The sequence below is a fragment of the Chelonia mydas genome, chromosome 7 (assembly GCF_015237465.2).
Source record: "Chelonia mydas isolate rCheMyd1 chromosome 7, rCheMyd1.pri.v2, whole genome shotgun sequence".
NCBI classification, from domain to species: domain Eukaryota; kingdom Metazoa; phylum Chordata; order Testudines; family Cheloniidae; genus Chelonia; species Chelonia mydas.
The window spans coordinates 116,770,461-116,794,618 of NC_057853.1; the positions used below are offsets into that span (position 1 = coordinate 116,770,461).

The 24,158-nt window shown below is 47.9% G+C and overlaps 1 protein-coding gene across 1 annotated transcript in view; it reads right to left on the minus strand.

Moving 5' to 3' along the window:
• Positions 1–24,158, minus strand: part of SORCS3 (sortilin related VPS10 domain containing receptor 3) — a 501,281-nt gene that overhangs the window by 44,037 nt on the left and 433,086 nt on the right. The window contains exons 15-18 of the mRNA XM_037905076.2: positions 15,472–15,589; positions 12,903–13,036; positions 7,704–7,817; positions 3,472–3,643 (exon numbers count right to left, since the gene is read on the minus strand). Coding sequence (XP_037761004.1) covers positions 3,472–3,643; positions 7,704–7,817; positions 12,903–13,036; positions 15,472–15,589 — 538 coding nt within the window. The remainder of the gene's footprint in view (positions 1–3,471; positions 3,644–7,703; positions 7,818–12,902; positions 13,037–15,471; positions 15,590–24,158) is intronic.

Here is a 24,158-nt window from a genome sequence, read left to right on the forward strand (position 1 = left end):
TCCCATCTCAGGATCTGGCACACTGTTAGAATGCTATGAAGCCAAGCACATAACTAACACACACACAACCACACACACACACACAGAGGTGCATTAGTATTTTTTTAAAGCCCGGTCAGACATAGTTCTGGCATGAAAACTAGAGGGAAGCAGGGATTTTACTATATTTCCTCAAGTTTTGTAATAATCAGAGCTGAGGAAAATGAACATTTCTTTGTTTTCTCTGAATTTTTTCCTAAGGTTTTCAGGTTTGTGTCAAAAAAGCAATTCCCTCTCTCGTCTGAAAATTGATTTTTTTTTTTTGTTTAAAACTGAAAACTTTTTGATTTTACCTAAAAAAAAACCCACCAAAAATTCTCCATAACAGAATTTTTGTCATGAAAATTTCCATTTAATTGAAAAATCCATTTTCTATTATTAAAATGTTTCAATGGACACATTTTGACCACCTCTAGTAACAACAGATAACATTTTAGGCACAGGGCACTGCAGCTATCATATCTGATCCCCTTTCAACATCTTAACCCTGCCTATCTGTTTATTCACCGGAGCCTTCAATTCCTGAAACCTTGTGCCAACACAACTCTTCAACTACCTTGCTTGCAACCTTATTCCTGTCTGTTTATCATTCTTTGTCTGCAGCTGTTCCGCTTGAGTTCCCTAATACATTACTACTAGATTCCTAATTTTTAGATTGTCTGTTCTTTTCTGAACTCCCACTCAATAATGTCTCTACAAATCTTTATACCTTGTCAAATCTAAACAGATAAAAGAATCAGCCAGGTAGACAAGAAATTCCCATTGTGCAGAAGCAGGAGGAATATGAACCTATGCAAAGAGACACTGTCATCTCAGACTGGTTACAATGAACCATTTCATTGCATTATATTTTTAATGAAAAATATGTGGATGCTTAAAAAATCCCTCAGGTTAGAGAAAAGTATTAGAAGATAGCATGATACCATAGCTAAGGCACTAAACTGGGAGTCAGGAGAGATGGCTTCTGGTCCCAGATCTCACAGTGACACCAGCTTTGTGACTTTGGGCAAATCATTTCACCTCCCTAATACTGTTTCCCCTCCTACCCCTGCTCTGCCTTTTCTGTGAAGACTGTGAATGATTTGGGGCCAGGATGGTCTCTTTTTGTGTGTTTGTCCAGCACCTAGCTCAATGGGTCCTGATCTTGGTTGAGGCCTTTAGAAGATACCATAATGCACATAATTCATAATCATGGCATTTAGGTTAAAAGAAATCAATGACAAAAGTTTTACTTTTAAAAACATTAAAGCATCCCTCCGACCTTTGGGAACCTAAACACACCTCCATTGAATTAGAGTAGGAAAGCAAAATAGACCAGAAACAGACAATGAAGCTGACCAATGTGGTTTTAATGTCTGAGCTGACTGAAATGCACAAAGATAAACAAACAGAACACAGAATGCCAAGTAAACCTGATTTCTCAAATTCTCTCTTTCTTTTTACCATGGACGATTTAACACTTCCATTCTGATCCCATCTACGCAATCTGCCCTGTTTATTGCGACCCAGGGAAGGCATTTGATAATTTCCCATGTTTCTTTCTTGCGTGCACATTCAGTGTCTGCCGGGAGATTTTTAACAAGGAAATTATGTTTTATTAAAGGTATCCACAAATGGCAGTGTCCAAAATGGATACAGCTGGGATTTTTAAAGAAGCCTGATGGATTTAGGCCCCCAAATACCATTTACGTGGGATTTGGGTGCCTAATGTCCTTACACATGCCTTTGAAAATTGTCCTGAGAGCGTGCCAAGAATCAGCAATCTGTTAAGGCTTTATGTCAATCCACTGCATGGTGGTGAAGTTTTCTGGACCATCGCACCCCAAACGAAAAGCCTCCTTGCTGAATACAGAGAGGTATTAGGGGGCAAGCCACAGCAATCGATTATCCATGGGAGGTTGGCAAAGGGAATCAGAGCAAAGGTCTGTGATTTCCAAGAGATCCTGACAAATCATGTGCCAAAGACTCATGGCAGCTACACGGTGGTTCAAGATGCCGCTCTGAGTGTCCTGGGGACTGGATCACTCAGGCATAATCCTCAGCCACATCAAGCTCTCCCTGGGTGCATCTGAATGAGGGAGGTGAAAGTGGTGCTAAATCACACATCAACCTTCCCTGATCCCCAGGGCCAGCCCGTTAGGGGCTTTATACTGATGGGGACTGGCTAGGGGGCAGTGATCTCTGGCCCTGCCCCCTCTTACCCCCAGTCATGACTCCAAGCTCAGGCGTGTTGGGGGCAGATTGGATGGCGCACAGCCAGCTGCAGTGGCTTTACCCCAGACCAGAGGAGTCCCAGCTGCCCCTGTGTAGCTGCCTGAGCAGTGTAACCACCCAGAAGCAGGGCAGTGAGCTGGCCCCTCTACTTTGCCACAGATCATGAGCAGTGAAACCCACCCAGACACAGATTTCTCCACTGTGTCCTCAACTCTGACCTCCAGGGAGCTCCTCTGGGGGGGAGAGAGATGCTGAGCCTCTTGTGTTCCATTCGGCCATTGCCCTCTAAGCTGAGACTGTCAGACAGGGAACTAGGTAGCTGAAACCACAATGGGGATTTTTGCAACATGGTGAATTATCTCTCTAGGGTCCTCAATAGAGGCCATCAGGCAAAAGGTCCTTTTATTGCAACTGCTGTCAAGGACCCAGAAAAAGGCCTTATCCAGCAGATGTGGGGTTGGCCACAGAATCCGCCACCAGCTGCAGAACTGTGCAGCGAGACCTAAGCTAGCATTGTCCATTGGTCTCTTGCACAGCACCTAGCACCATGGTCCATGACTAAGGCTCCTCAGCACTACTGCAATACAATACATGGCCATCATCACTTCCTATAGTATCAGAGGGGACTAGCAGCTAGCCAGAGGTATACTTCCTTATTCAGGGCTTGCATCAATAGTGCAGGGGTCTAGAAGGGGAGTACCAGCATCACTCTGGCCTGGGACTTCCTTATGACCGTGACAGACAGAAGTGTTGCCTGGTGCAATCTGTACTAACCTCAAACTGGGCTAGTGTTTCAGAAGAAGGAAGAGGAGGTAGATGGTCTCAGCTGGATTTCTAAGCCCATCTGAAACGGCTGGATTTTCAAAGAGGCATACAGAAGTAAGGAGCCCAATTCCCATTGAAAGAATCAATGAGATTTGGGCATCTCACTGCTCTTTGTGTCTCCGAAAATCTTCCCCTACAATTATGCCCTATCCTGGCGTGACTTTCTACAGGCTTGGGCTAGCCAGCCCCGAGGCTGCTCCAGCCCACAGACACCTTTTCATGATCCTAGCAGAGCTTTGCAGCCCTCCATGCATTAGGACGTTTGTCATTCCACCGACCTTCTGTGAAAGGCTTGAAGTGTGGCCACCTGAATGCCATTCTCCTAATGAAGCCGGTAAATTAAAGGAAGGGGGCAGCCCACACTTCAGCGGTCCAACGAGCCCAGAGACCTACCTCTTCCATAAGGATGATGAAGGTGGTGTTGTGCCCTTGCTGGGCAAGCAGCTTGCCGTCGGTGGTGAGGACGTGCAGCCCACGCGGGGCTTTGCCCGGGCACTGCTCCGCTTTGGCCACATATTTCTCCCGCAGCCCGTCTGTGCAATTGTTAGAGACAATCCTCCGATACCTGGGGAACATGGACAATTCGGGTGGGGCTCGGGAGAGTAGGTTTTATTTTCATAATGTACGCATTTCAAAGAGCTGCCCCAGGCTGACAGCCCACACACTCCTGCTGGTGCTCCCCTCAAATCAAAGAAAATCAAAGGCTTTATTAATCCGCAGAAGCCAAACAAATCACGATCCAGCCTTCTCCGGGGACCCCGGCTCCACCCATGAGAACAGATTCGTATTGTTGAGCCGAATCTTTACGTATCACTGAAAGCTGGAGAAGGCCTATTCAACTCCCTGTTCTGTCTCCTGCATTATAGCATTTCATTATGGTTTTGTTACACTGTGTCTGCTCCTATTCTGCTCCAAGGCACCCTGAAAGATTTGGCAGGAGTTTTGTCCAGCTCAGTTTTAAATGATTCAAGGAGCAGGTTTCTCTTGGCTTCATTCAGAAGCAAAGCAAAGAGATTAGCTGCCTGTGAGGACACTTGGCAATTTGTTGCCTTGTTCCGGGAGATTAACCCTCCTAGTCATTGCCTCATAGAACTGGGGAAGGTGAGCAGGACTTCAGCAGCTCTTCCCACTCCAGTGCAGCCCTGCTGTCAGGGGCTCCCCCGGCTGCAGCCAGCCCACTTTAATGACAATCTTTCACCACGGAGTGGTTTCCTGAGAACCGTGAAGACGGCCTTACAGTAGCACAATTTTCATTGGCAACCCTTCAGTAAACAGCCAGCACTTGTGAGCAAATTGGTGAGCAGGGCATGGCACTCATAAGCAACCCTACAACCGACCTCCAAGTAAACATCTTCTGAGGCACACAAAGAATGTTAAAATGACAAACCAGCGTCTTCAGCCCACTATTCCAGAGTGACCCTACCAAAACAAACCAGCATCTGCAGCCCAACATGCCGGAGCAACCCTACCAAAACAAACGAGCGTCTGCAGCCCAGCGTGCCGGAGCGATCCTACCAAAACAAACTAGCATCTGCAGCCCAGCGTTCTGGAGCGACCCTACCAAAACAAACCAGCGTCTGCAGCCCAGCGTGCCGGAGCGACCCTACCAAAACAAACCAGCGTCTGCAGCCCAGCGTTCCAGAGCGACCCTACCAAAACAAACCACCATCTGCAGCCCAACGTGCCGGAGCGACCCTACCAAAACAAACCAGCGTCTGCAGCCCAGCGTTCCGGAGCGACCCTACCAAAACAAACCAGCGTCTGCAGCCCAGCGTGCCGGAGCAACCTACCAAAACAAACCAGCATCTGCAGCCCAGCGTTCCGGAGCGACCTACCAAAACAAACCAGCATCTGCAGCCCAACGTGCCGGAGCGACCTACCAAAACAAACCAGCATCTGCAGCCCAACGTGCCGGAGCGACCCTACCAAAACAAACCAGCATCTGCAGCCCAGCGTTCCAGAGCGACCTACCAAAACAAACCAGCATCTGCAGCCCAGCGTTCCGGAGCGACCTACCAAAACAAACCAGCGTCTGCAGCCCAACGTGCCGGAGCGACCCTACCAAAACAAACCAGCATCTGCAGCCCAGCGTTCCGGAGCGACCCTACCAAAACAAACCAGCGTCTGCAGCCCAGCGTTCCAGAGCGACCCTACCAAAACAAACCAGCGTCTGCAGCCCAGCGTTCCGGAGCGACCTACCAAAACAAACCAGCATCTGCAGCCCAGCGTTCCAGAGCGACCTACCAAAACAAACCAGCATCTGCAGCCCAACGTGCCGGAGCGACCTACCAAAACAAACCAGCATCTGCAGCCCAGCGTTCCAGAGCGACCCTACCAAAACAAACCAGTGTCTGCAGCCCAGCGTTCCGGAGCGACCCTACCAAAACAAACCAGCATCTGCAGCCCAGCGTTCCAGAGCGACCTACCAAAACAAACCAGTGTCTGCAGCCCAGCGTTCCGGAGCGACCTACCAAAACAAACCAGCATCTGCAGCCCAGCGTTCCAAAGCGACCTACCAAAACAAACCAGCATCTGCAGCCCAACGTGCCGGAGCGACCTACCAAAACAAACCAGCATCTGCAGCCCAACGTGCCGGAGCGACCCTACCAAAACAAACCAGCATCTGCAGCCCAGCGTTCCGGAGCGACCTACCAAAACAAACCAGCATCTGCAGCCCAGCGTTCCGGAGCGACCTACCAAAACAAACCAGCATCTGCAGCCCAGCGTTCCGGAGCGACCTACCAAAACAAACCAGCATCCGCAGCCCAGCGTTCCGGAGCGACCCTACCAAAACAAACCAGCATCTGCAGCCCAGCGTTCCGGAGCGACCCTACCAAAACAAACCAGCGTCTGCAGCCCAGCGTGCCGGAGCAACCTACCAAAACAAACCAGCATCTGCAGCCCAGCGTTCCGGAGCGACCTACCAAAACAAACCAGCATCTGCAGCCCAACGTGCCGGAGCGACCCTACCAAAACAAACCAGCATCTGCAGCCCAGCGTTCCGGAGCGACCCTACCAAAACAAACCAGCATCTGCAGCCCAGCGTTCCGGAGTGACCCTACCAAAACAAACCAGCATCTGCAGCCCAGCGTGCCGGAGCGACCCTACCAAAACAAACCAGCACCTGCAGCCCAGTGTTCTGGAGCGACCCTACCAAAACAAACCAGCATCTGCAGCCCAGCATGCCGGAGCGACCCTACCAAAACAAACCACCATCTGCAGCCCAGCGTGCCGGAGCGACCCTACCAAAACAAACCAGCACCTGCAGCCCAACGTTCTGGAGCGACCCTACCAAAACAAACCAGCATCTGCAGCCCAGCGTTCCGGAGTGACCCTACCAAAACAAACCAGCATCTGCAGCCCAGCGTTCCGGAGCGACCTACCAAAACAAACCAGCATCTGCAGCCCAGCGTTCCGGAGCGACCCTACCAAAACAAACCAGCGTCTGCAGCCCAGCGTGCCGGAGCAACCTACCAAAACAAACCAGCATCTGCAGCCCAGCGTTCCGGAGCGACCTACCAAAACAAACCAGCATCTGCAGCCCAGCGTTCCGGAGCGACCCTACCAAAACAAACCAGCACCTGCAGCCCAGCGTTCCGGAGCGACCTACCAAAACAAACCAGCATCTGCAGCCCAGCGTTCCGGAGCGACCCTACCAAAACAAACCAGCATCTGCAGCCCAGCGTTCCGGAGCGACCTACCAAAACAAACCAGCATCTGCAGCCCAGCGTTCCGGAGCGACCCTACCAAAACAAACCAGCATCTGCAGCCCAGCGTTCCGGAGCGACCCTACCAAAACAAACCAGCATCTGCAGCCCAGCGTTCCGGAGCGACCTACCAAAACAAACCAGCGTCTGCAGCCCAGTGTTCCGGAGCGACCCTACCAAAACAAACCACCATCTGCAGCCCAGTGTTCTGAACAACGCTACCAAAAAAAACTAGTGACAGCAACCCAGCATTCCAGAAAAACCCTAACAAAACAAACCAGCATTTTCAGCCTAACATTCTGGAGCCACCGTATCAAAACGAACCATTGGGCAGAGCCTGGTACTCATAAGCAACCTTGCGTCGGCCCTCAAAGCACATACAGCCTAAGAATATGAGGAATGTCACAGTAACAAACCGGTATGTGCAGACCCAGTGCTATGGGAACCCTACAATAACAAACTACTAAATACACACAGTGAAGGCGGGAAAAATTGGTTAAGGATGCGCAGCATAAATCCAAACTTCCTAAGGAGCTGTTATAAATACGAACAGTAAGAGAGAAACAAATTATATGAAAAATCACGGAAAACACCCTGAGCGTGTCCATTTACATGTTCTGCAGCTGCTCAGATGGATATTTTGATTCGTACTTTAATTTTGCAGCAGTGGTGGCCTGAAGTGTGGGCTCCCAGGATCATATATCACTAGATAGCAATGTAATATCTACATGTCACTTATGTTAATGGACTTCTCTCAGTGGCTGAGGAGTGAGGCACAGTTCCATATAGATGATGCTGCAAAAAAGCAACTCGCAAATAAGGCTGGAAAACCGCCAGGCAGGGTAGAGATAACGCTAATGGTCCAGACTTACTGTAAATACAAAAAGGTCACCAAAAGCGAGAGCCAGCTGGACTTACCCAGTGCTCTTCAGGTAGCTCTGGCCGAGACTGCAGTCTTTTGGCAAGGAGGACGGGTTGAACCAGAAAGCGGGGATGCACTGGTTGTTACTGTGCCTTTCATAGCCATAGTCACTATGGAAACAGAAAGGTAACGAGGAGCATAATCAGATCATAATAGTTAAGCACTGGAACAGGTTACCTAAGGAGGCTGTGGAATCCCCAACATTGGTGGTTAAGAACAGATCAGACGAGCACTTGTCAGGGATGGTCCAGGTACACTTAATCGTGCCCTCGTGCATTGGGATGGTCTTGAGGTCCCGGCCAGCCCTACAAGTTCTAAGATTTTATGTGCCATGGGTAACCACAATTTCCGGGAATCACTTATTTACTAGAGCGGGCTAGGAAATTTGAGCTAACTTCTTTTTCCCCAACAAAAACAAGCTTTACTTTTAATTGTGATAACTTTTGTGGAAGAGAAAATGCAGGGGTTTTGACAAGCCATGGTATTTATTGGGGAACAGGCTGTTCTTTCTACTCATCCTGCCTTATAGTCCATCAATAGGTATCCAAACTTGGAGTCCTTGTTCCGATTTCACTGTGTCCTTTCTTGATCAAAACTCCTAGAGGTGTCAGAAGGAGTCTTGACTCACAGCAAAGTAAAACCAGAGTAACTGATTCAGCAAAGCTCTTAAATATATCCTTAACTTTAAATGCATGCTTAAGTCCATCCAGATTCAGCAGCACATACGCTTAAGCCCCATTGACTTTGTTTTGGGCATTAAGCATATTGGAATGGATTTAAACACATGATTAAGCGATTTGCTGATCTGGATCCCAGTGAGTGCCCAAATTAGGGAGGCTAATGCTATGCTAAGCAGCACTGAACCTGGAAGCACGGGACACCCAGTCGATGGGCTTTGCTACAGAATGTGGAAGAATGTAGCCCCAGAAAGCTTTGCTGAATGGCAAGCATTGCAGAACTTTGGAAGATTGTTGTTCCATGTGGTGGCAAGAGAGGAAGAAAATCTGATTCACTTCTAGCTTTCTTTAAAATAAGTAAACCTATAGCCATTTAATTTTTTGCATTTCCTTTGGTTCCATGAACCAAACCACATTCCAGGATCTCGCCACATTCACGACAGGGAAGCGTCTCACAAGACACAAAGTGCCAGGAGCTGATCTTGAATGATTAGCAGAGGGATAAAGATTAACAGCATGCCTGAACAGTGACAGGTTAACTCAGCAAACAAGGACATGATTGATGCCTGTCCAAAACAGCACTTACAACAAACAGTGGAGCTGCCCTAGTAATCTAATGGTTACACAACAGAAGGTTCCCTGCAGCTGGGAGCGTACCCCCAGAGCTCAGACTCCCAGGGTCGGGCAAGCTTGAACTCTGGTGACTGGCTTGAGAGCTGCCACATCCACACTGCTATTTTTACCATGCTAGCTTGAGCCCTGCTACAGTGAGTCTGTCTACCCAGGCTGGGAGGCTCACTCCCAGGTGCAGTGTAGACATACCTTTACTGTCATGCACAGGGAGAGGAATCCAGCTCACCGATCCCTCCCTGTGCATGACAGTAAAGGGGATGGAAACACACCCAGCTGTCCTCCCAAATGACGACGTCACAGGGCTGATCAGAAGCAGAATGAAGTCAACGGGAGTCTTTTCATTAGTTTTGGTGGGCTTTGGATCAGATCCTCTGGGCCTCCCTCCGTGGCTAGCTGCAGCTAACGTGGGGATTTTTAGATAAAGATGAGGAATAAAAAAAAATGATCACGAAGTTCATCTCACAACAAGCCAACCAACTCCAGCGCTATGGGAACCACGGACGTCACGAAAGCTCCACATGCCCTGTTATGCTCTTGGTTTTATCCAGGAGCATGCTAGAGTCAGAACGGAAAGCTTCAGAGAAGGGTTTTAGTGAGACGAATTCACTGTGCAGCCTCACGGTTGCCAGTATTCTTCGGAGGACAGAGATTTCCGAGCTGCATAAAAAGGTTCAGAAATTCCCTAATGCTCTTTGTCGCAACGTTCCATTTAATCATTCTCAGAGGGTCAGCCTGGCGCAGTAAAGAATGCCTGGCGGTGACTGCGTAATTAAAGATGTTCCGGAGGAGCCGTACTTTGCCCAAAAGACGAAAAGAGCTGCATAAATATTTAATAAAATTAAAGACAACATTGCTGTATGCCCCGAAGACTGTGGGCTCATTCATTAACTTCTGGTAATTGTATATTAAAATCTCACATGCTGCCCACCTTCCCGCTTGCAAGCCCCAGGGTTTGCATAAGTTAGGGAAATAATCACGTCCAGCTGCTTCTCTGTCTTTCCTTTCTTGACAGAGTAAATAAAGAACAGAGGGGGAGGGGGGAATACCAGCACATATTTTAATAACATTTCTCAGTTCCATTGTTTCTGCACAAGGCAAGAGTTTGATTTTTAAAATGATTATGTCTGTGTGTGTCTGCAGCCACAGCTATGCCCTCACTGTATCTATCCACATGCTTCGCACCAGGTTAGCAAACCCATGTGGTTTCATCTATAATTGGGGTCTTGCCCTGAAAAGTGACAAAGCCATAAGGACACGGTGGAGTTCCACGTGTCTTGCCCTTCAATGACTCCCAATGAGAGCTCTTCAGCTTACATGTTAAATAAGGATTGGCCAAGATTTCCAAAACGGACTGGTGACTTTGGGTGCCCAACTTGAGATGTCTGGAAGGACCATGTTTTTCAGAATGCATTCAGCGCCATCCTATGAAAATCAGGCCCCTTAAAATATCGCCGGTTGGGCATCCAAAATGGAGGTGCCCCAAATCACTAGCCACTGTTGAAACTCTTTGCTGCATTCTCCCCCCCCCTCCGTAACTGTCAGCCCTGCAAACTCAACCTAGGATTGGAACGTGAACTGGTCCTTTCTGTACTGTGCATCACCATCAATGAAGATTCAGCACTCAGAACCCAGTTATGGATTCTGTTGAGGTTGTACAAGGTGGACTAGAATCCAGCTGTCTCCACTATAGTTATGTTGGCTCTGCAGGGCTAACAGGAGAATAAGGCAGTAAAATCTTATTTTAGTGTGTAAGGTAGGTGGAAATGACACTGAATAGATACAGGAAGTGGGTCCAATAAGAAGGTGCCATTTTTACCGTCACTTTCCCAGGTACAACTGCATTTTAAGGCCAAATAAGCTAGAGTAGCTTTGCACTTGAGCCTTAAAAATACACCAGGCTGAACTCTGGAATGAGAAAGCAGGAATGCTTCAAAGCAGTAACCAACCAGACAAACACAAAAGCATCTGTGCAGATCAGTGACAGGCTGAGCACAGTGGTGGAAGCAAATTATGTGGTATGGGTAAATGATGCAGGGACGTTCGGTGCTTATTGTAAAATGTTAGCTTTTCTCGTTAAGGGTGAGAACAGAACCCAACATGCCACATCTCTCGGGATAATCCAGAAGAGTCTTAGATTTCATTGCTGCATTAGGAATAAGTGAACAATTGGTTCAGCAAAAATGAAAAAAAATCTACCTGATGTCCCTGAACCTTTGTTCAGACCAACCACCACTGATATTCAGAAAAAGGCAGCTACCTTTCTTCACATTATTTCTCATTTTGGTCGCACCTGGTGCATGTCCAGGTCCCAGCCAAGGCTGTACCAGGAAGTCTTGAAAAAAAACTATGGATCAGATCCTCAGCTAGCGTATATTGGCATAGCTGCACAGATGTCATGCAGGAGGTATGAATGGAATCCAGCCTAAGAAGTCATCAGTGAATTTAGGTTGACTTTCACCAGCTGAGGATTTGGTCCTGCCTATTTAACTGGAAGCAGGAAATGAAACCACCTTCCCAAGACAACCTCTTCTTGTTGCATTCCCAGCCCAGTTTAGCTGTCCAAGAGGTGCAGGCAGTTAGGTGTGACAAAGTTCCTGCTCTACCTTGGTGGGTCTTGCACTTATTGGCAGATTTGCTCGCCTTGGAGCTTCACGGCAGCCCTCAGCTTGTCCGTTTTTCTGAATTCACAGTCCAGGTCGACTCCTCCTGTGTCTGACCAGGAGTTGGGAGGATTTGGGTGGAACCCGGGCCCACCCTCTACTCCGGGTTCCAGCCCAGGGCCCTGTGGAATGCAGCTGTCTAGAGTGCCTTCTGGAACAGCTGTGTGACAGCTACAACTCCCTGGGCTACTTCCCCATGGCCTCCTCCCAACACCTTCTTTATCCTCACCATAGGACCTTCCTCCTGGTGTCTGATAATGCTTGTACACCTCAGTCCTCCAACAGTCCGCGTTCTCACTCTCAGCTCCTTGTGCCTCTTGCTCCCAGCTCTTTACATGCACACCACAAACTGAAGTGAGCTCCTTTTTAAAACCCAGGTGCCCTGATTAGCCTGCCTTAATTGATTCTAGCAGCTTCTTGATTGGCTGCAGGTGTTCTAATCAGCCTGCCTTAATTGTCTCCAGAAGGTTCCTGATTGTTCTGGAACCTTCCTGGTTACCTTACCCAGGGAAAAGGGACCTATTTAGCCTGGGGCTAATATATCTGCCTTCTATTACTCTCCTATAGCCATCTGGCCTGACCCTGTCACATAGGGCATTCATCTGAACTGCTGGGTATTTGTGCCTGCCCCCCCAAACCTTGTGTGTACCCCCACCCTTTTGAGAATCATCTGTTATTAGTCACACCTTAGCATCCTCCTGCAGAAATTCCAGACACGGATACTTTCCCAAAATTTAAGAGCAACATCAGGGTTTTTTTAAAAACCTCAAAGCAGTTTGGAATTTTACAATGCCATTAACTCGAAACATCAGTATTTATGCAAAGCAGCCTGTGACTTCTGACAGGCCCACGCTGCACGGGGGCGTGAAAGAAGCCGATCTGGCTTTTGCTATTGACATTTCTTAATAAAGTCTCGCTGAAAAGCAATAACAATTTCCCAGGCTAAAATGAAAAACATTGCCCTGTTTGCACGATGCGGCTTCAAGTGGCTACAGAAGTCAAGTGAGGCTGAAATTCCTTCCCTGTAGGGGCACCCTTTGGAGGGTAAACTCTCCCTTCAAGGTACAACTCATGCAGTCCTTTGTTAGAATGATCTGCAAAAAAATGTCCCTTAGCACCTTACAGCCCACTCTTGGAATTCCATATACATTGAGCCAGCTGGTTCGGAACAGGCACAGAACCAGCAGCAGCAGGAGCACTAGTTATAACGGGTCAGAATACTTACCACTCGAAGTCCCATTCAGAACAGATGCAAGGCTCCGACACAACGGTTCTGGAGTAGTCTCGACCCAGGGCACACTGGGCTCCAGGCTTGCGTTTCTTATAGATCTTCCTCTCTCCCATGACACAAGGCTCAACCTTTGACACCGAAACCATCATGGATTAGAAAGAGAAGAAGAACATGGAGGATTTCTAGTCTTTGCCCAACCACTGTTACTATACAGCAGGATATCAAAGCATCTTGGGGGATGATTTCCAAAGGGCAGTTAAGCACTCTTTGAAAATTAGGAGGGGTTCGTGCTTAATTCCCATTTACACCTTTAAAAAGTTCCTCTGTACAAACTTCAAATCAAGTCTCCCAGACTCCTAACTCCCATTTACACCTTCGTGAACCTCCCCCTACACTAACTTCATCAAACTCTCCCACCGTCCGTCCCCTTGTGCCTCGTCCGTTATTGAAACAGAACCAATTATTTCTGTTTTGCGTATGGCAAAAGTCATGCATCATCGAGTACATTGTCTAAGGTCAAGCAGAGTCAGCTACAAAGCTCAGAGTAGAACCCAGGAGTCCTGACTCCTCCTCCTCTTCCCACTACCCCTTACTACCTTGTAGCACTCGGTCATTTTCTTCTAGCGCTATGTAGGGGCTTAAGGCTGAGGTTTTCTAAAGCACTACGAGAGGAAGTCTGAACGAAAGTTCGACCAGATACAGATTATTTAAGTGAATTACCATAAATCATCTTTTCTCTTAAGTTGAAACAACTTGTTTGGGCCCCCCCCCCCCCACCCCAAAAACCGAATCAACCCAAACCAAAATGCACAATTACATTCCTTATCTTTCTCATGATTATAGATTGCCAAGATGATCCCATCGTATGAAGAATGAGGGAGTTATTATATGCATTACTTTTTATAAAGATCATGTTTTACCTGTTTGCTATTATCCTGCCTGACTGCACAGAGCTAAATTAAAGGAAGCTGTTGCTGGAGATGAAGCTCAGGCAGAAAGATACAGAAACTGCAGCAAGCCAGCCATCTCTCCCAAGTTACAGAGGAGGTAACCAGGCTGAATGGAACTTACAAGAATTTGCAAGGGAAGATTGCGGTGTAGGTCAGACCCACGCATATAGACTTTCTCTGTCGTCTCCCTTTGCACTGCGTGCTACATTCCTTTGGGTGAATACATAACGCTTTGTTTTGAAGAAGCTGGGTTTGAGACACTTTGATCAGAAGCTGTCACAGGAACCCAGAGGAAAAGGGCTTCCAGGTACCAAACACAGTTGACCCTGTCATGTTAAGGCGGCGGGTAAGAAGGCAAGAGGAGGGGGGCAGCCCAGAGATGCAGTCTAAGAAAGGTCGGATGAAGATAGTGAAACCTGAGGTGAACCTCAGAGGGACTAAAAGGGGTCCAAGTAGTTTGCCCAGACAGATTAGCAGATGCTTTCCCCTTACTTCATTTTATTTGTTCTGTGCTGTGGCTCTATCCACCTGGTATATTCCAGGTTCCATGATGCTCATTTCTAATGCATCTTCTCTTGCTGATTTCGTTCAGTGACATCACAGTTTCAATGTTTGTAATGTCACTTCATCACCATGGAAAGGACTGTGACATCACAGTGTAGTCATTTTGCTAAGGACCCCAACCCTACAAACAACTCCCCGAAGGACAGGACTGCATTAACTCCCAGTGGCTTCCCAAGGCCCCAAATGAACGTAATGTGATAATAAGCCAGGTGATTACAGAAGAGAAAGTTTATATACATATAATAAAATAATAATTTGGTCTTCTCTGTCCTCTTCCAGTAAAGGGCTCCTGAGAGTTTTCCAAACTTCTGTGAGATAAGTAGATACTTTTATATCCATTTTACAGATTGGGAAACTGAGGCACAGAGACAGGAAATGACTTGCCTGAGTCAGTGGTAGAGCCAAAAATAGACTCCAGATCTCTTCGATTTAACTCCAAGACTTTACTTTAAATCAGCAATGGGGAACAGCACATGCTAGTGGAAGGGAACTTTTAAACATTGTTACATGTTTAAAAGTACACTGGCATGGAGCTGAAGTTCTTTACCCTTTTTTCTGGGTTCAGAACTATCAGGTGACAGAATTCCTCTGTTGGCGTCTCCCTAGTGACTGATCCAATGATTTTAGGTTAGTTTATCTAACTGGGCCAGATTCCTGTTTACACTAAGGCCCCTTTATACTTCTCTGGCAGTGTCAAGGGGCCGCAACATGGGAGTACATTACATTACAGGCCCCTATTACACTGTGAGAGTGGTGGAAAGGGACCTTAGGGCAAATGAGACTCTAGCTCAGTGTGTTTCACTATGATCTCCTTGCATTCCAAAGCACAAGTTGCGTCTAACCTAGATTTAATGCCATTCTGGAAAAGCAGCAGGAGGAACGATTTGAAATCTGCAATAGCTATAGGTCAGAATCGCCTCACTGATTTGATGAATGCTAGATCCTTCCCTTTCTAAACAACAGAGCATGATAGGCTCCTACCCACAAACACTCTGCGCTTGAAAGGCAGTGTTGTGCCCCATCAAAGACTGCTTGGGAGTCAATAGTACCTGATTGTGCAGGTGCCAGGTCTGGTAGTCCTCTTTGTTGCACCTCCTGCTGAAGATGGATTTGTAGTCCACTTTGACCAGCTGCCATTCAGAGCGGAGACTGAAGTGGCCAAAAATTCTGAGCATTGGAAAAGAGAGAAAGGCATACACACCGTCAGCCATGGAAATACAGAGCCTCCATACAAAAGTGAACCCAAGGGTGGAAACCGACACAGAATCCTAGAACTCATTACAAGAAAAGAACATAAGACCAGCCATACTGGATCAGACCAAAGGTCCATCTAGCCCAGTATCCTTCCGACAGCGGCCAATGCCAGATGCCCCAGAAAGAAAGATCAGAACAGGTAACCATAAAGTGATCCATTCCCTGTCGCCCATTCACAGCTCCTGGCAAACAGAGGCTAAGGACACCATCCCTGCCCAACCTGGCTAATATCTATTGATGAATCTGTCCTCCATGAATTTATCTGGTTCTTTTTGGAACCCTGAGCCTTAACCTTCCTGTGCCTCAGTTTCCAATCATCTGTTTGTACGTGGCATCCTGTTCTCGGTCCCTTTGTGTATCCTGTCTTATTAGAGTGTAATGGATACACAATGGACACACTCCTCCTGTATATCTGTATAGCACCTGGCATAATGGGGTCCTGATGTGAGCTGTGGCTTTTAGACACTCCTGTCATACAAATAATTATAGTAAGGAGTAGCCCTATTAAAGCCAATGGAATTACTCAGCTGAATACAGTTATACATGTATTTATAGGATCGGGTCCTTTCTGAGTTGACATGTTCTCACTGGTGTTAAATATTCTGATTGTACAAAAAGGAGAGAAAACCCAAATGTTAAAAAAATCACTACGCAGCGAAGAATCAAATGAAAACAGAGACCAACATGATGAAGGTGCTTAGAACATAAGAACGGCCATACTGTATCAGACTAATGGTCCATCCAGCCCAGTATGCTGTCTTCCACCAGTGGCTATTGCCAGATTCTTCAAAGGGAATGAACAGAACAGGGAAATCATCAAGTGATCCATCCCCTGTCGTTCAGTCCCAGCTTCTGGCAGTCGGGCTTGGTAAACATGATGCAAGATGAGGGCCTGCAAAGACTGCAAACTACCATCTCCTAATTAGTTCAACTTTGCTGGAGTGAGGTCATGTCATGTGATAATTGTTTTCCACCACAGGGCAGGAACTTCCTTTTTTGGCAATTCTTTTGAGCAGGCTGATCATTACCAATAATTCAGTGACCCACGTGTATGGCCCATCTGGCCAAGTAAGGAGATGTCTCTTCCATGATATGCCCCCAAGCTAGTGGATTGCTGCTAGAGGCCCCAACCAACACTGGGGCCTGTTTGTGCCAGATGCTGTACAGGCCCAGGCACATGGAAGGAGCAGAAGAGCTTGCATTCTAGATAGACAGCACAGACAATGGGATACAGCACAGGATTGGGGACTGAGGCACAGGGATGTGAGGGCTGGGATTGTCAGGAAGACCAATGAACATTAAACCCCAGACTAAGCGCTTTGCCCAAGGCAATACCAGATGTCTGTGGGCGGCTTGAATTGGAAGACAGGTTTCTTGAAGCCCAGTGCAGTAACTTCCCCACAGGGCCATCCTTCCTCATGCCCATAAAATCTTGCACATGCCTAAGTGTTTGAAAGACTAGGACCTATGTGAAGCCAACCGTCTCGATGTTACACATTCCGTGCTGTCCTCCCATGTCATAAACACTTAGAGAGTTTACTTGGCACATGCTCACATCTTTTACAAAGAAATAACTCACAACAAAACTGCCTTTAATTAATAAATAACATCAGGTATCTACACAAAAGGCTCCGTTCATCTGGAATCATTCAGCTAGCTGCAGGGAACCTGCTTTTCAATCAAGCAACTACTTCTTATTCCTCACGCCAATGGTTCTTTTCTCCATAAGAAGCGGCTTTTCAATCAGCTGGAGCCATATTTCCAAAGGGGTGCATGGTGCAAGGAGACAGGGGCGTAGACATCGGTTGACCACTTTAAAAGCCATAAACAAAGCTACAGTCTCACAGAGGGGAGGCGAAATAAAATGAAATAAACGTGATGGAACAAATCAATGCATCATCACAACAAGCTAATATGAGCAGCTTGTTCTCCCCAAAGCTGAGAGTCTCAGATGAAGAAGAAAAAAGATCTTAAAAATAAGCAAAATAATTCTTTAAAGGAGGTTTTTAAATACATATTGTGACAGTCAGGCCAGATGACTACAAGAGAGTGGTCGAAGGTAGATACATTAGTTCCAGGTTAAGCAGGTCCCTTTTCCCTGGGTAAAATAACTGGGACTATTCCAGAACGCTCAGGAACTTTCTAGAACTAATTGAGGCAGGCAGGCTAATTAGGACACCTGTAGCCAATTGGGAAGCTACTAGAATTAAGTAAGGCTAATCAGGACACCTGGTTTAAAAAGGCTGTCACTCCAGTTAGTGAGGTGTGCAGGTAAGGAGCTGGGAGTGAGAGGACGTGCTGCTGGAGGACTGAGGAGTACAAGTATTAACAGACATCAGGAGGAAGGTCCTGTGGTGAGGACAAAGAAGGTGTTGGGAGGAGGCCATGGGGAAGTAGCCCAGGGAGTTGTAGCTGTCGCGCAGCTGTTCCAGAAGGCACTCTAGACAGCTGCAGTCCACAGGGCCCTGGGCTGGAACCCGGAGTAGAGGGTGGGCCTGGGTTCCCCACAAACCTCCCAACTCCTGACCCAACACAGGAGCTTCCACCAGAGGGGAAAGTCTCTGAGCTGGTCCCCGACCCACATCCGCAGAAACTGCGGGGATTGTTCTTACTCTTTTTTCCCCATGCTGGCCAGTGATGAGGTTATCTGAGTGAACGGCAGATTTGAGCCACGAAAGTGGCCAAACTGAGGGCTACTCTGAATCTCTGAGGTGAGCAAAATCCACCAATAAGCGCAGGACCCACCAAGGTAGAGGAGGAACTTTGTCACAATATATATATGATTTGTTAAATCTACATCATTTCCAACCTTCAACTAGAAGCAGGTGTCACTGTATCACCTTAGCTAGAGGGTTGATAGGTATTTTTCCAACACACCACACTTTTCGCCAACCTAAAATTCAACCAGGCTATTCATGAGCTTAGGGGGTTTTAAAATTCTTTTAGATACAAAAAAGTGGGGGAATTGCAAGATGGTTTGCAAGCCTCACAGTGAGAGGGGAAGAAAAACAAAATCAAGAGAGTGCAACCCTCAAGACACAAACATCTCTAACCTACACAGCACTGTAACCTTATAGCTGTAACCCTCATCCCAACCTCTCCAGCGTTTGCCAACATCCCTTGCTCTGCCTCATCTTACCCTAGATTATAAACTGCTAAAGGCTCAAGGCTTTGCCTCTCCTCTGCCTGCAAAGCACTATGCAAGCTTACGGTGCTGTGGAAATGCAAATGTAGGGAGCGGTGCAAGACACAGGATTAGTGGCATGGATGAAGGGCCAGACAGGTACAGAGACCCCTATAACAGGGAGGGAGGAGCTGCACTGCCCCGGGGGCAGCTTCGGAAGGGACTGCGCCATTGGATATATACAATCCTTCCTCCAGTACCTTGACACGCAGGGCAAGTGTGTGTGCTGTACCTGCCCTTTGGGTGGTGCCTTCCTACTCCCACCTGCTCAGTTCTGCAGACTGGCGTGGCGTCTCGATGAACGTGGGGCAATGATCTCCCCTCATTCACCTCCGCTTTGGTGACGTGGGCTAGAGTCAGGCACAGCCAGAGCCTGAGGCAGGTGGGGGAGCCCCTAGGCTCTGGGGAACTCTCACCTTTTTAAGCTGACTGCATTTTGACGCCCAGCAGGCTAGTTTTATTTCCCTCACTGGATGCTGTAAAACCAGCTTCACGCCCATGAATGGCAACATCGGACGCACACTCAGTAGCTCCGGCAGCAACAGCTTCATACCCACCAGCTCTGCATTCAGTAACCGCGTCCTCTGTATGTGCCTAGCTAGTGGCTAAGATATTCCACTGAGTCACGGTGTCGCTTCTCCTTTAAACCTGGGTCCCGCTGGATTTGAATCAGGTGATTTAAACGAGGGCAAAGGGGGGTTAGATGATGTGAATGTCACTCCATTTAGTGAGCCAGGTGGTATAAAGCGGCCTAGTCCCATTGACTCCAACAAAGCAATGCTGATTTACAGCAGCTAAGGGTCTGGCCCAGGGTGTCTATTTAATTGAATTGTAGCCCCCCCCCAGGAGCTTACCTTAGTTCCTGGGTCTCTGTGTGCTAGTAACTCAGGGAGAGGCATGCTGCCCCTAGGAGGAAGGGGGACCAAGGGCAGGCTCAGAGGCTGCTAGGTAACGAAGTGGGGGAGGGAGGGGAGCCATTATTTCGAGTGATAGGGCCCCCAGAGCTCAGGGGCGTGACAGCTAGGTGCCTGGATGGCCACCAGTGTGCTTGCTCAGAGGAGGAGCAGTGTCGGAGAGAAAGGAGGGGGTTGGAGTCAAGTGATTGACAAGCAAAAGCCCGAGAGCACCGTGAGAGGGCAAAAGCTATTTTGAAAGGCTTGGGACCCAGTCACTGAAAGAATAGGGCCATAAGCACTGACTGGATGGGCTCGAGGAAGGGGATGGGAAGAAGAGGGATGGAGGTGGGGCCTTGGAGGAAGGGGTGGAGTGGGAGCAGGGGTGGAGCCGGGGCAGGAAAAGGCGGGCTGGGGGCAGGGCCTGGGGCGGAGCGGGGGTTGAGCACCCCCAGGGGGAACTTAGAAGCTGGCAGCTGGGAGAGCTTGCTGTGGGTGAGTCCGAGGCCTGCATGCAGGGTCTCCATGAGAACTGCCCTCTAGGAACATGGTAGCAATATCCCTAAGCTTCTTCCTTTCCCTCTTCCAGGCAACTCCCAGTTTAGAGAGTTTTGCTGGGAAAACGCCGTACCCAGGCAGGCTGAGTTAGTCTTTCAGCTCCCTTGATAAAATCAGTTACCACAAGGCAGGTACTGCTCGTGCGGCTAGTTCAGGGCTGCCCACCTGCTGCACTTGTATCTGAGCTCTGTAGGAGGAGATCAGGAGTTAGGCTTTTCAGGATAGTTATAATCTGCACCTGACCCCTGCATCCCTTTATGGTGAGGGAAATCTTGGAAACAGAAGCAGCCTGATTCCTGTATGAAGAGGACACCTGCCGACTGTGATTGCCAGCTGCTATGTAGTTGCTGAGGAGTCTGGATTCATCTCTGAACCCGTGGATCATTTGTGGAGTGGTGAGTGCACCATCTTTTAGTTAGACCACCAGAAAAACTGTTTGGAGTCCCCCTATTCCCTGAACTGTGTCCTCAAGCCAGCGAATAAGGGTTTGGTGATTTTATTACCTGCTGCCTATTTAACCCGTAGAGGGACTTACCATCTTATCCAACATGCTCATCTTTGGGGCCAGATTGAACCCAGGCAGCCAAGTTGCTTATTGCTGCTACAGGACATACATTGTCACAGGTCCTCAAGGGCCACCGCCAACCAACAGGACCATACATTTTTCTCTTGCTATAGCAGGTCACGTGACTGGAGAAGGTCATGGGTATTATCAGCATGGGCACTGGTGACCCTGAAAATCGTGTTTTACCTTGTTCTGTTCTATTTGTTTCCCGTTTAATACAATTACTCTGTTGACTATATTGTGTGTTTGTGTTATTTCTTGGGAGTTGCCAACTATCTGGCACATAAGTGGGGGTTGCCCCGTGCTTAGAATTTTCCTTCCAAGCTGCCCTGGAAGGAGCAAGGGAGGGGGAGGCACCACCAAATAAATTCATATGGGAAGAAAATAAGGGAAGTTACATTACACCCTGTTGAGCTAGAGGTGGTTTCCAGATGAATCCAGGCCTGTCCATCACAACCTGTAAGGAGACTAGCATTAAAGGAGTTAGGCAGGTTGACAGGATGCTACAACATTATCAACAGAGAAATAAACATTTTCTTGAAGCCAACAGACAACACGGCTAGAGAAACCAAGAAATAGCGACTGGCCAGAACAGGGGCGTAAGAGCCGTCTCAAGATGAGCCACCGGGGTCTCCCTCTGCACTAACATTAGCGGACTATACAGCAGGGAAAGCAGAAAGCTGCGTTGACCTTTCATCAGCAACAAAACTCACCAGAGCCACTTGCTTTTTGAACAAAAAGAAAAACATTGAAATGCTTGCATGGTAATGACAATTAATGGGAAAAACAAGGTTTCCTGAGTGGAAGGGAATATATTAGCATTCCAAAAGCACAAAGTGTTAGCTACTCTTTAATTAAATGATTTCAAAGAAGATCTTTGTATATAATTGCTGTAATTTAGATGGAAACAATACTATGCTAAATGCAATTAGAGCAATATGAACTGTAAGGGATGTTTCCCTCTGTGCTGCTGATATGGCTCTGGGTCACCTGATTCTTATAAGAAGTGTTTTGGATTTTTTTAATAAAAAGTTTCTTAATGCTGATAAGCTATCATGATCCAGCCTTCGGTGCTAAGAGCTGCAAGCAGGCAAGCAAAGCTATTGTATCGCCACTCTGGATATATAGTCACCAATAATCTGTCCCACCAAGATATCTATAGCCCTTTTCTGATGTACAAACCCATCAACCCAGTGAAGGCTGCATTTCTAGATACACGTGGTCCTACCTCAGAATGGGGGGATGGACTAGCTGACCTCTCGAAGTCCCATCCAGCCCTATATTTCTGTGATTCATTTGAAGGTAGAGGGCATGGACTTCTTTAAGAGTAATTAAGGAAAAGGAATGGTAGGAGACTATTAAAAGAATATATTCCCAAGGGAAGTGGAGAAAGCCCCATCCAAGTTGGACGTGTGAAAGTAAGCTCAAGAGAACATTGTAGGGAACAGACTCTGTCCTGGCAGGGGATGCAGGGGGTGACCACCCCTACTAGGTACTCTAGCATGTGAGGTTCTGTAGTGGGTTCATAAAATAGCTCAATTTGGGATCAGAAAGGCTAAGCATTTATTTTAAAGTGAGGTTATGGCCAGGAAAGCAACCATGGCACTGGGACAGCATTTAACGATGCTGTGGTATGTAATGGGTTACCAGGTACCTGTCTATCATGTGGCTGATCTAAGTGGGGTTATGAAAGGAAGGTAATCAGAGGTGAATGAGAGGTTATCATTAGGGAAGGGGCATGTCCTCTCCTCTCCCAGTTGTCTGACACTAGAAAGGCCCCAGTCATTGGAGTTGACTTGTTATTGTTCTGAGTTTGTATTTTTGGAAATAAAGCTAGGCCTGAGGAAAGGAATATGAAAAGATGTAGCTGGGGGGTTATTTTTCTGTCTCCAGCGTGGGCGTCTGTACACTGACATGCCTCAGGGCATGTCTACACTACAAACTTAAGTCAACCTATATTAGGTCGAATTACAGCCACAGCAGTTACTACAGTGGTTCATGTCCACGCTACCCCTCTTTCTGTCACTGGTGCACATCCTCACCAAGAACGCTTCTAGCAGCTTACGAGGAGCAGTGTGGGGGGCTGAAAGCCCGGGCTCTCAGCTCCACACGCAGCTCCCTGCTGGGAGCCCAGTTGCCCCCCACCCCCAGCTCTCAGCTCCCTGCTGCCCCCTGGGTTCCTGGTGGGGAGCTTCACTGCTGGAGTCTGGGTGGCTGCCAGGTTCCCAGTGAAGAGCCTGTAGGGCATCCCAGCTGGGAGCGGGGAGCCCGGACCGCAGCCCAGATGGGAGCCAGGAGCCCAGGCAGCAGCCCAACTGGGAGTGAGGAGCTGGGAGTCTGAGCAGCAGCCTGGTTCAGAGCAGGGAGCAGGGAGCCAGGAGCCTGGGTGGCAGCTCGGCTTGGAGTGGGGAGCTGGGAACAGCTGGGCTCTAGCTGGAGCCCCTATCCCCTTTCCCCCTATCCCGGGATGACAGCCTTAGCTGTGCACCTGGCCTGGAAGCCTACCAGCCTTTGTTGTCAATTTCATGGCTCCAGCAGGGAGCTGTGAAATTGACAAGAATGACAACCAAAGCCAATGTAAGTAATGCAGTGTCTACCTGGACATAAGCCCCATGCCTCTCCAGGGCATGCAGTTATTATGTTGGTGTAGCAGGGCACTTACATTTGTGGGAGTAAGGCTGTGGTGTAGACACTGATATAATTAGGTTGACGTAAGATGCCTTATGTCGACCTAATAGACCAGACCCGAGTTACCTGTACCTTTCCATTCAACATAGCAGCTCCATGAGTGTGGACTTGTCTACACTACAGGGGAAATTTGATGTCAGCTACGCAATTTGACTTACATGAATAGCGTAACTCAAATCGATGTAGCTTAGATCTACTTACCGTGGGGTCCACACTATGTGATGTCAATGGGAGACGCTCTCCCATCGACTCCCCTTACTCTTTTCATTCAGGTGGAGTACAGGAGTCGACGGGAGAGCGATCGGCGGTCAGTTTAGTGGGTCTTCACTAGACCCGCTAAATTGACCACCGATGCATCGATTGCCGCTTGTCGATCGCCCAGTAAGCGTAGACAAGCCCTGAGTCTGTCTCGTATCTGGTTACTTGACTCACTAATTTAGGGAATTTCCCCCCCCCTCTAAATATTGCTAACTGTCTGGAAGCAATACAGATAAAGCAGAACATTAATTCTTAATTCTGTCTGACACATCCTCAGTAACATTGTCAATCAGGATGTAACTGCAGCACCTTAACTGCTAGCTGTGTTGGAAGAAG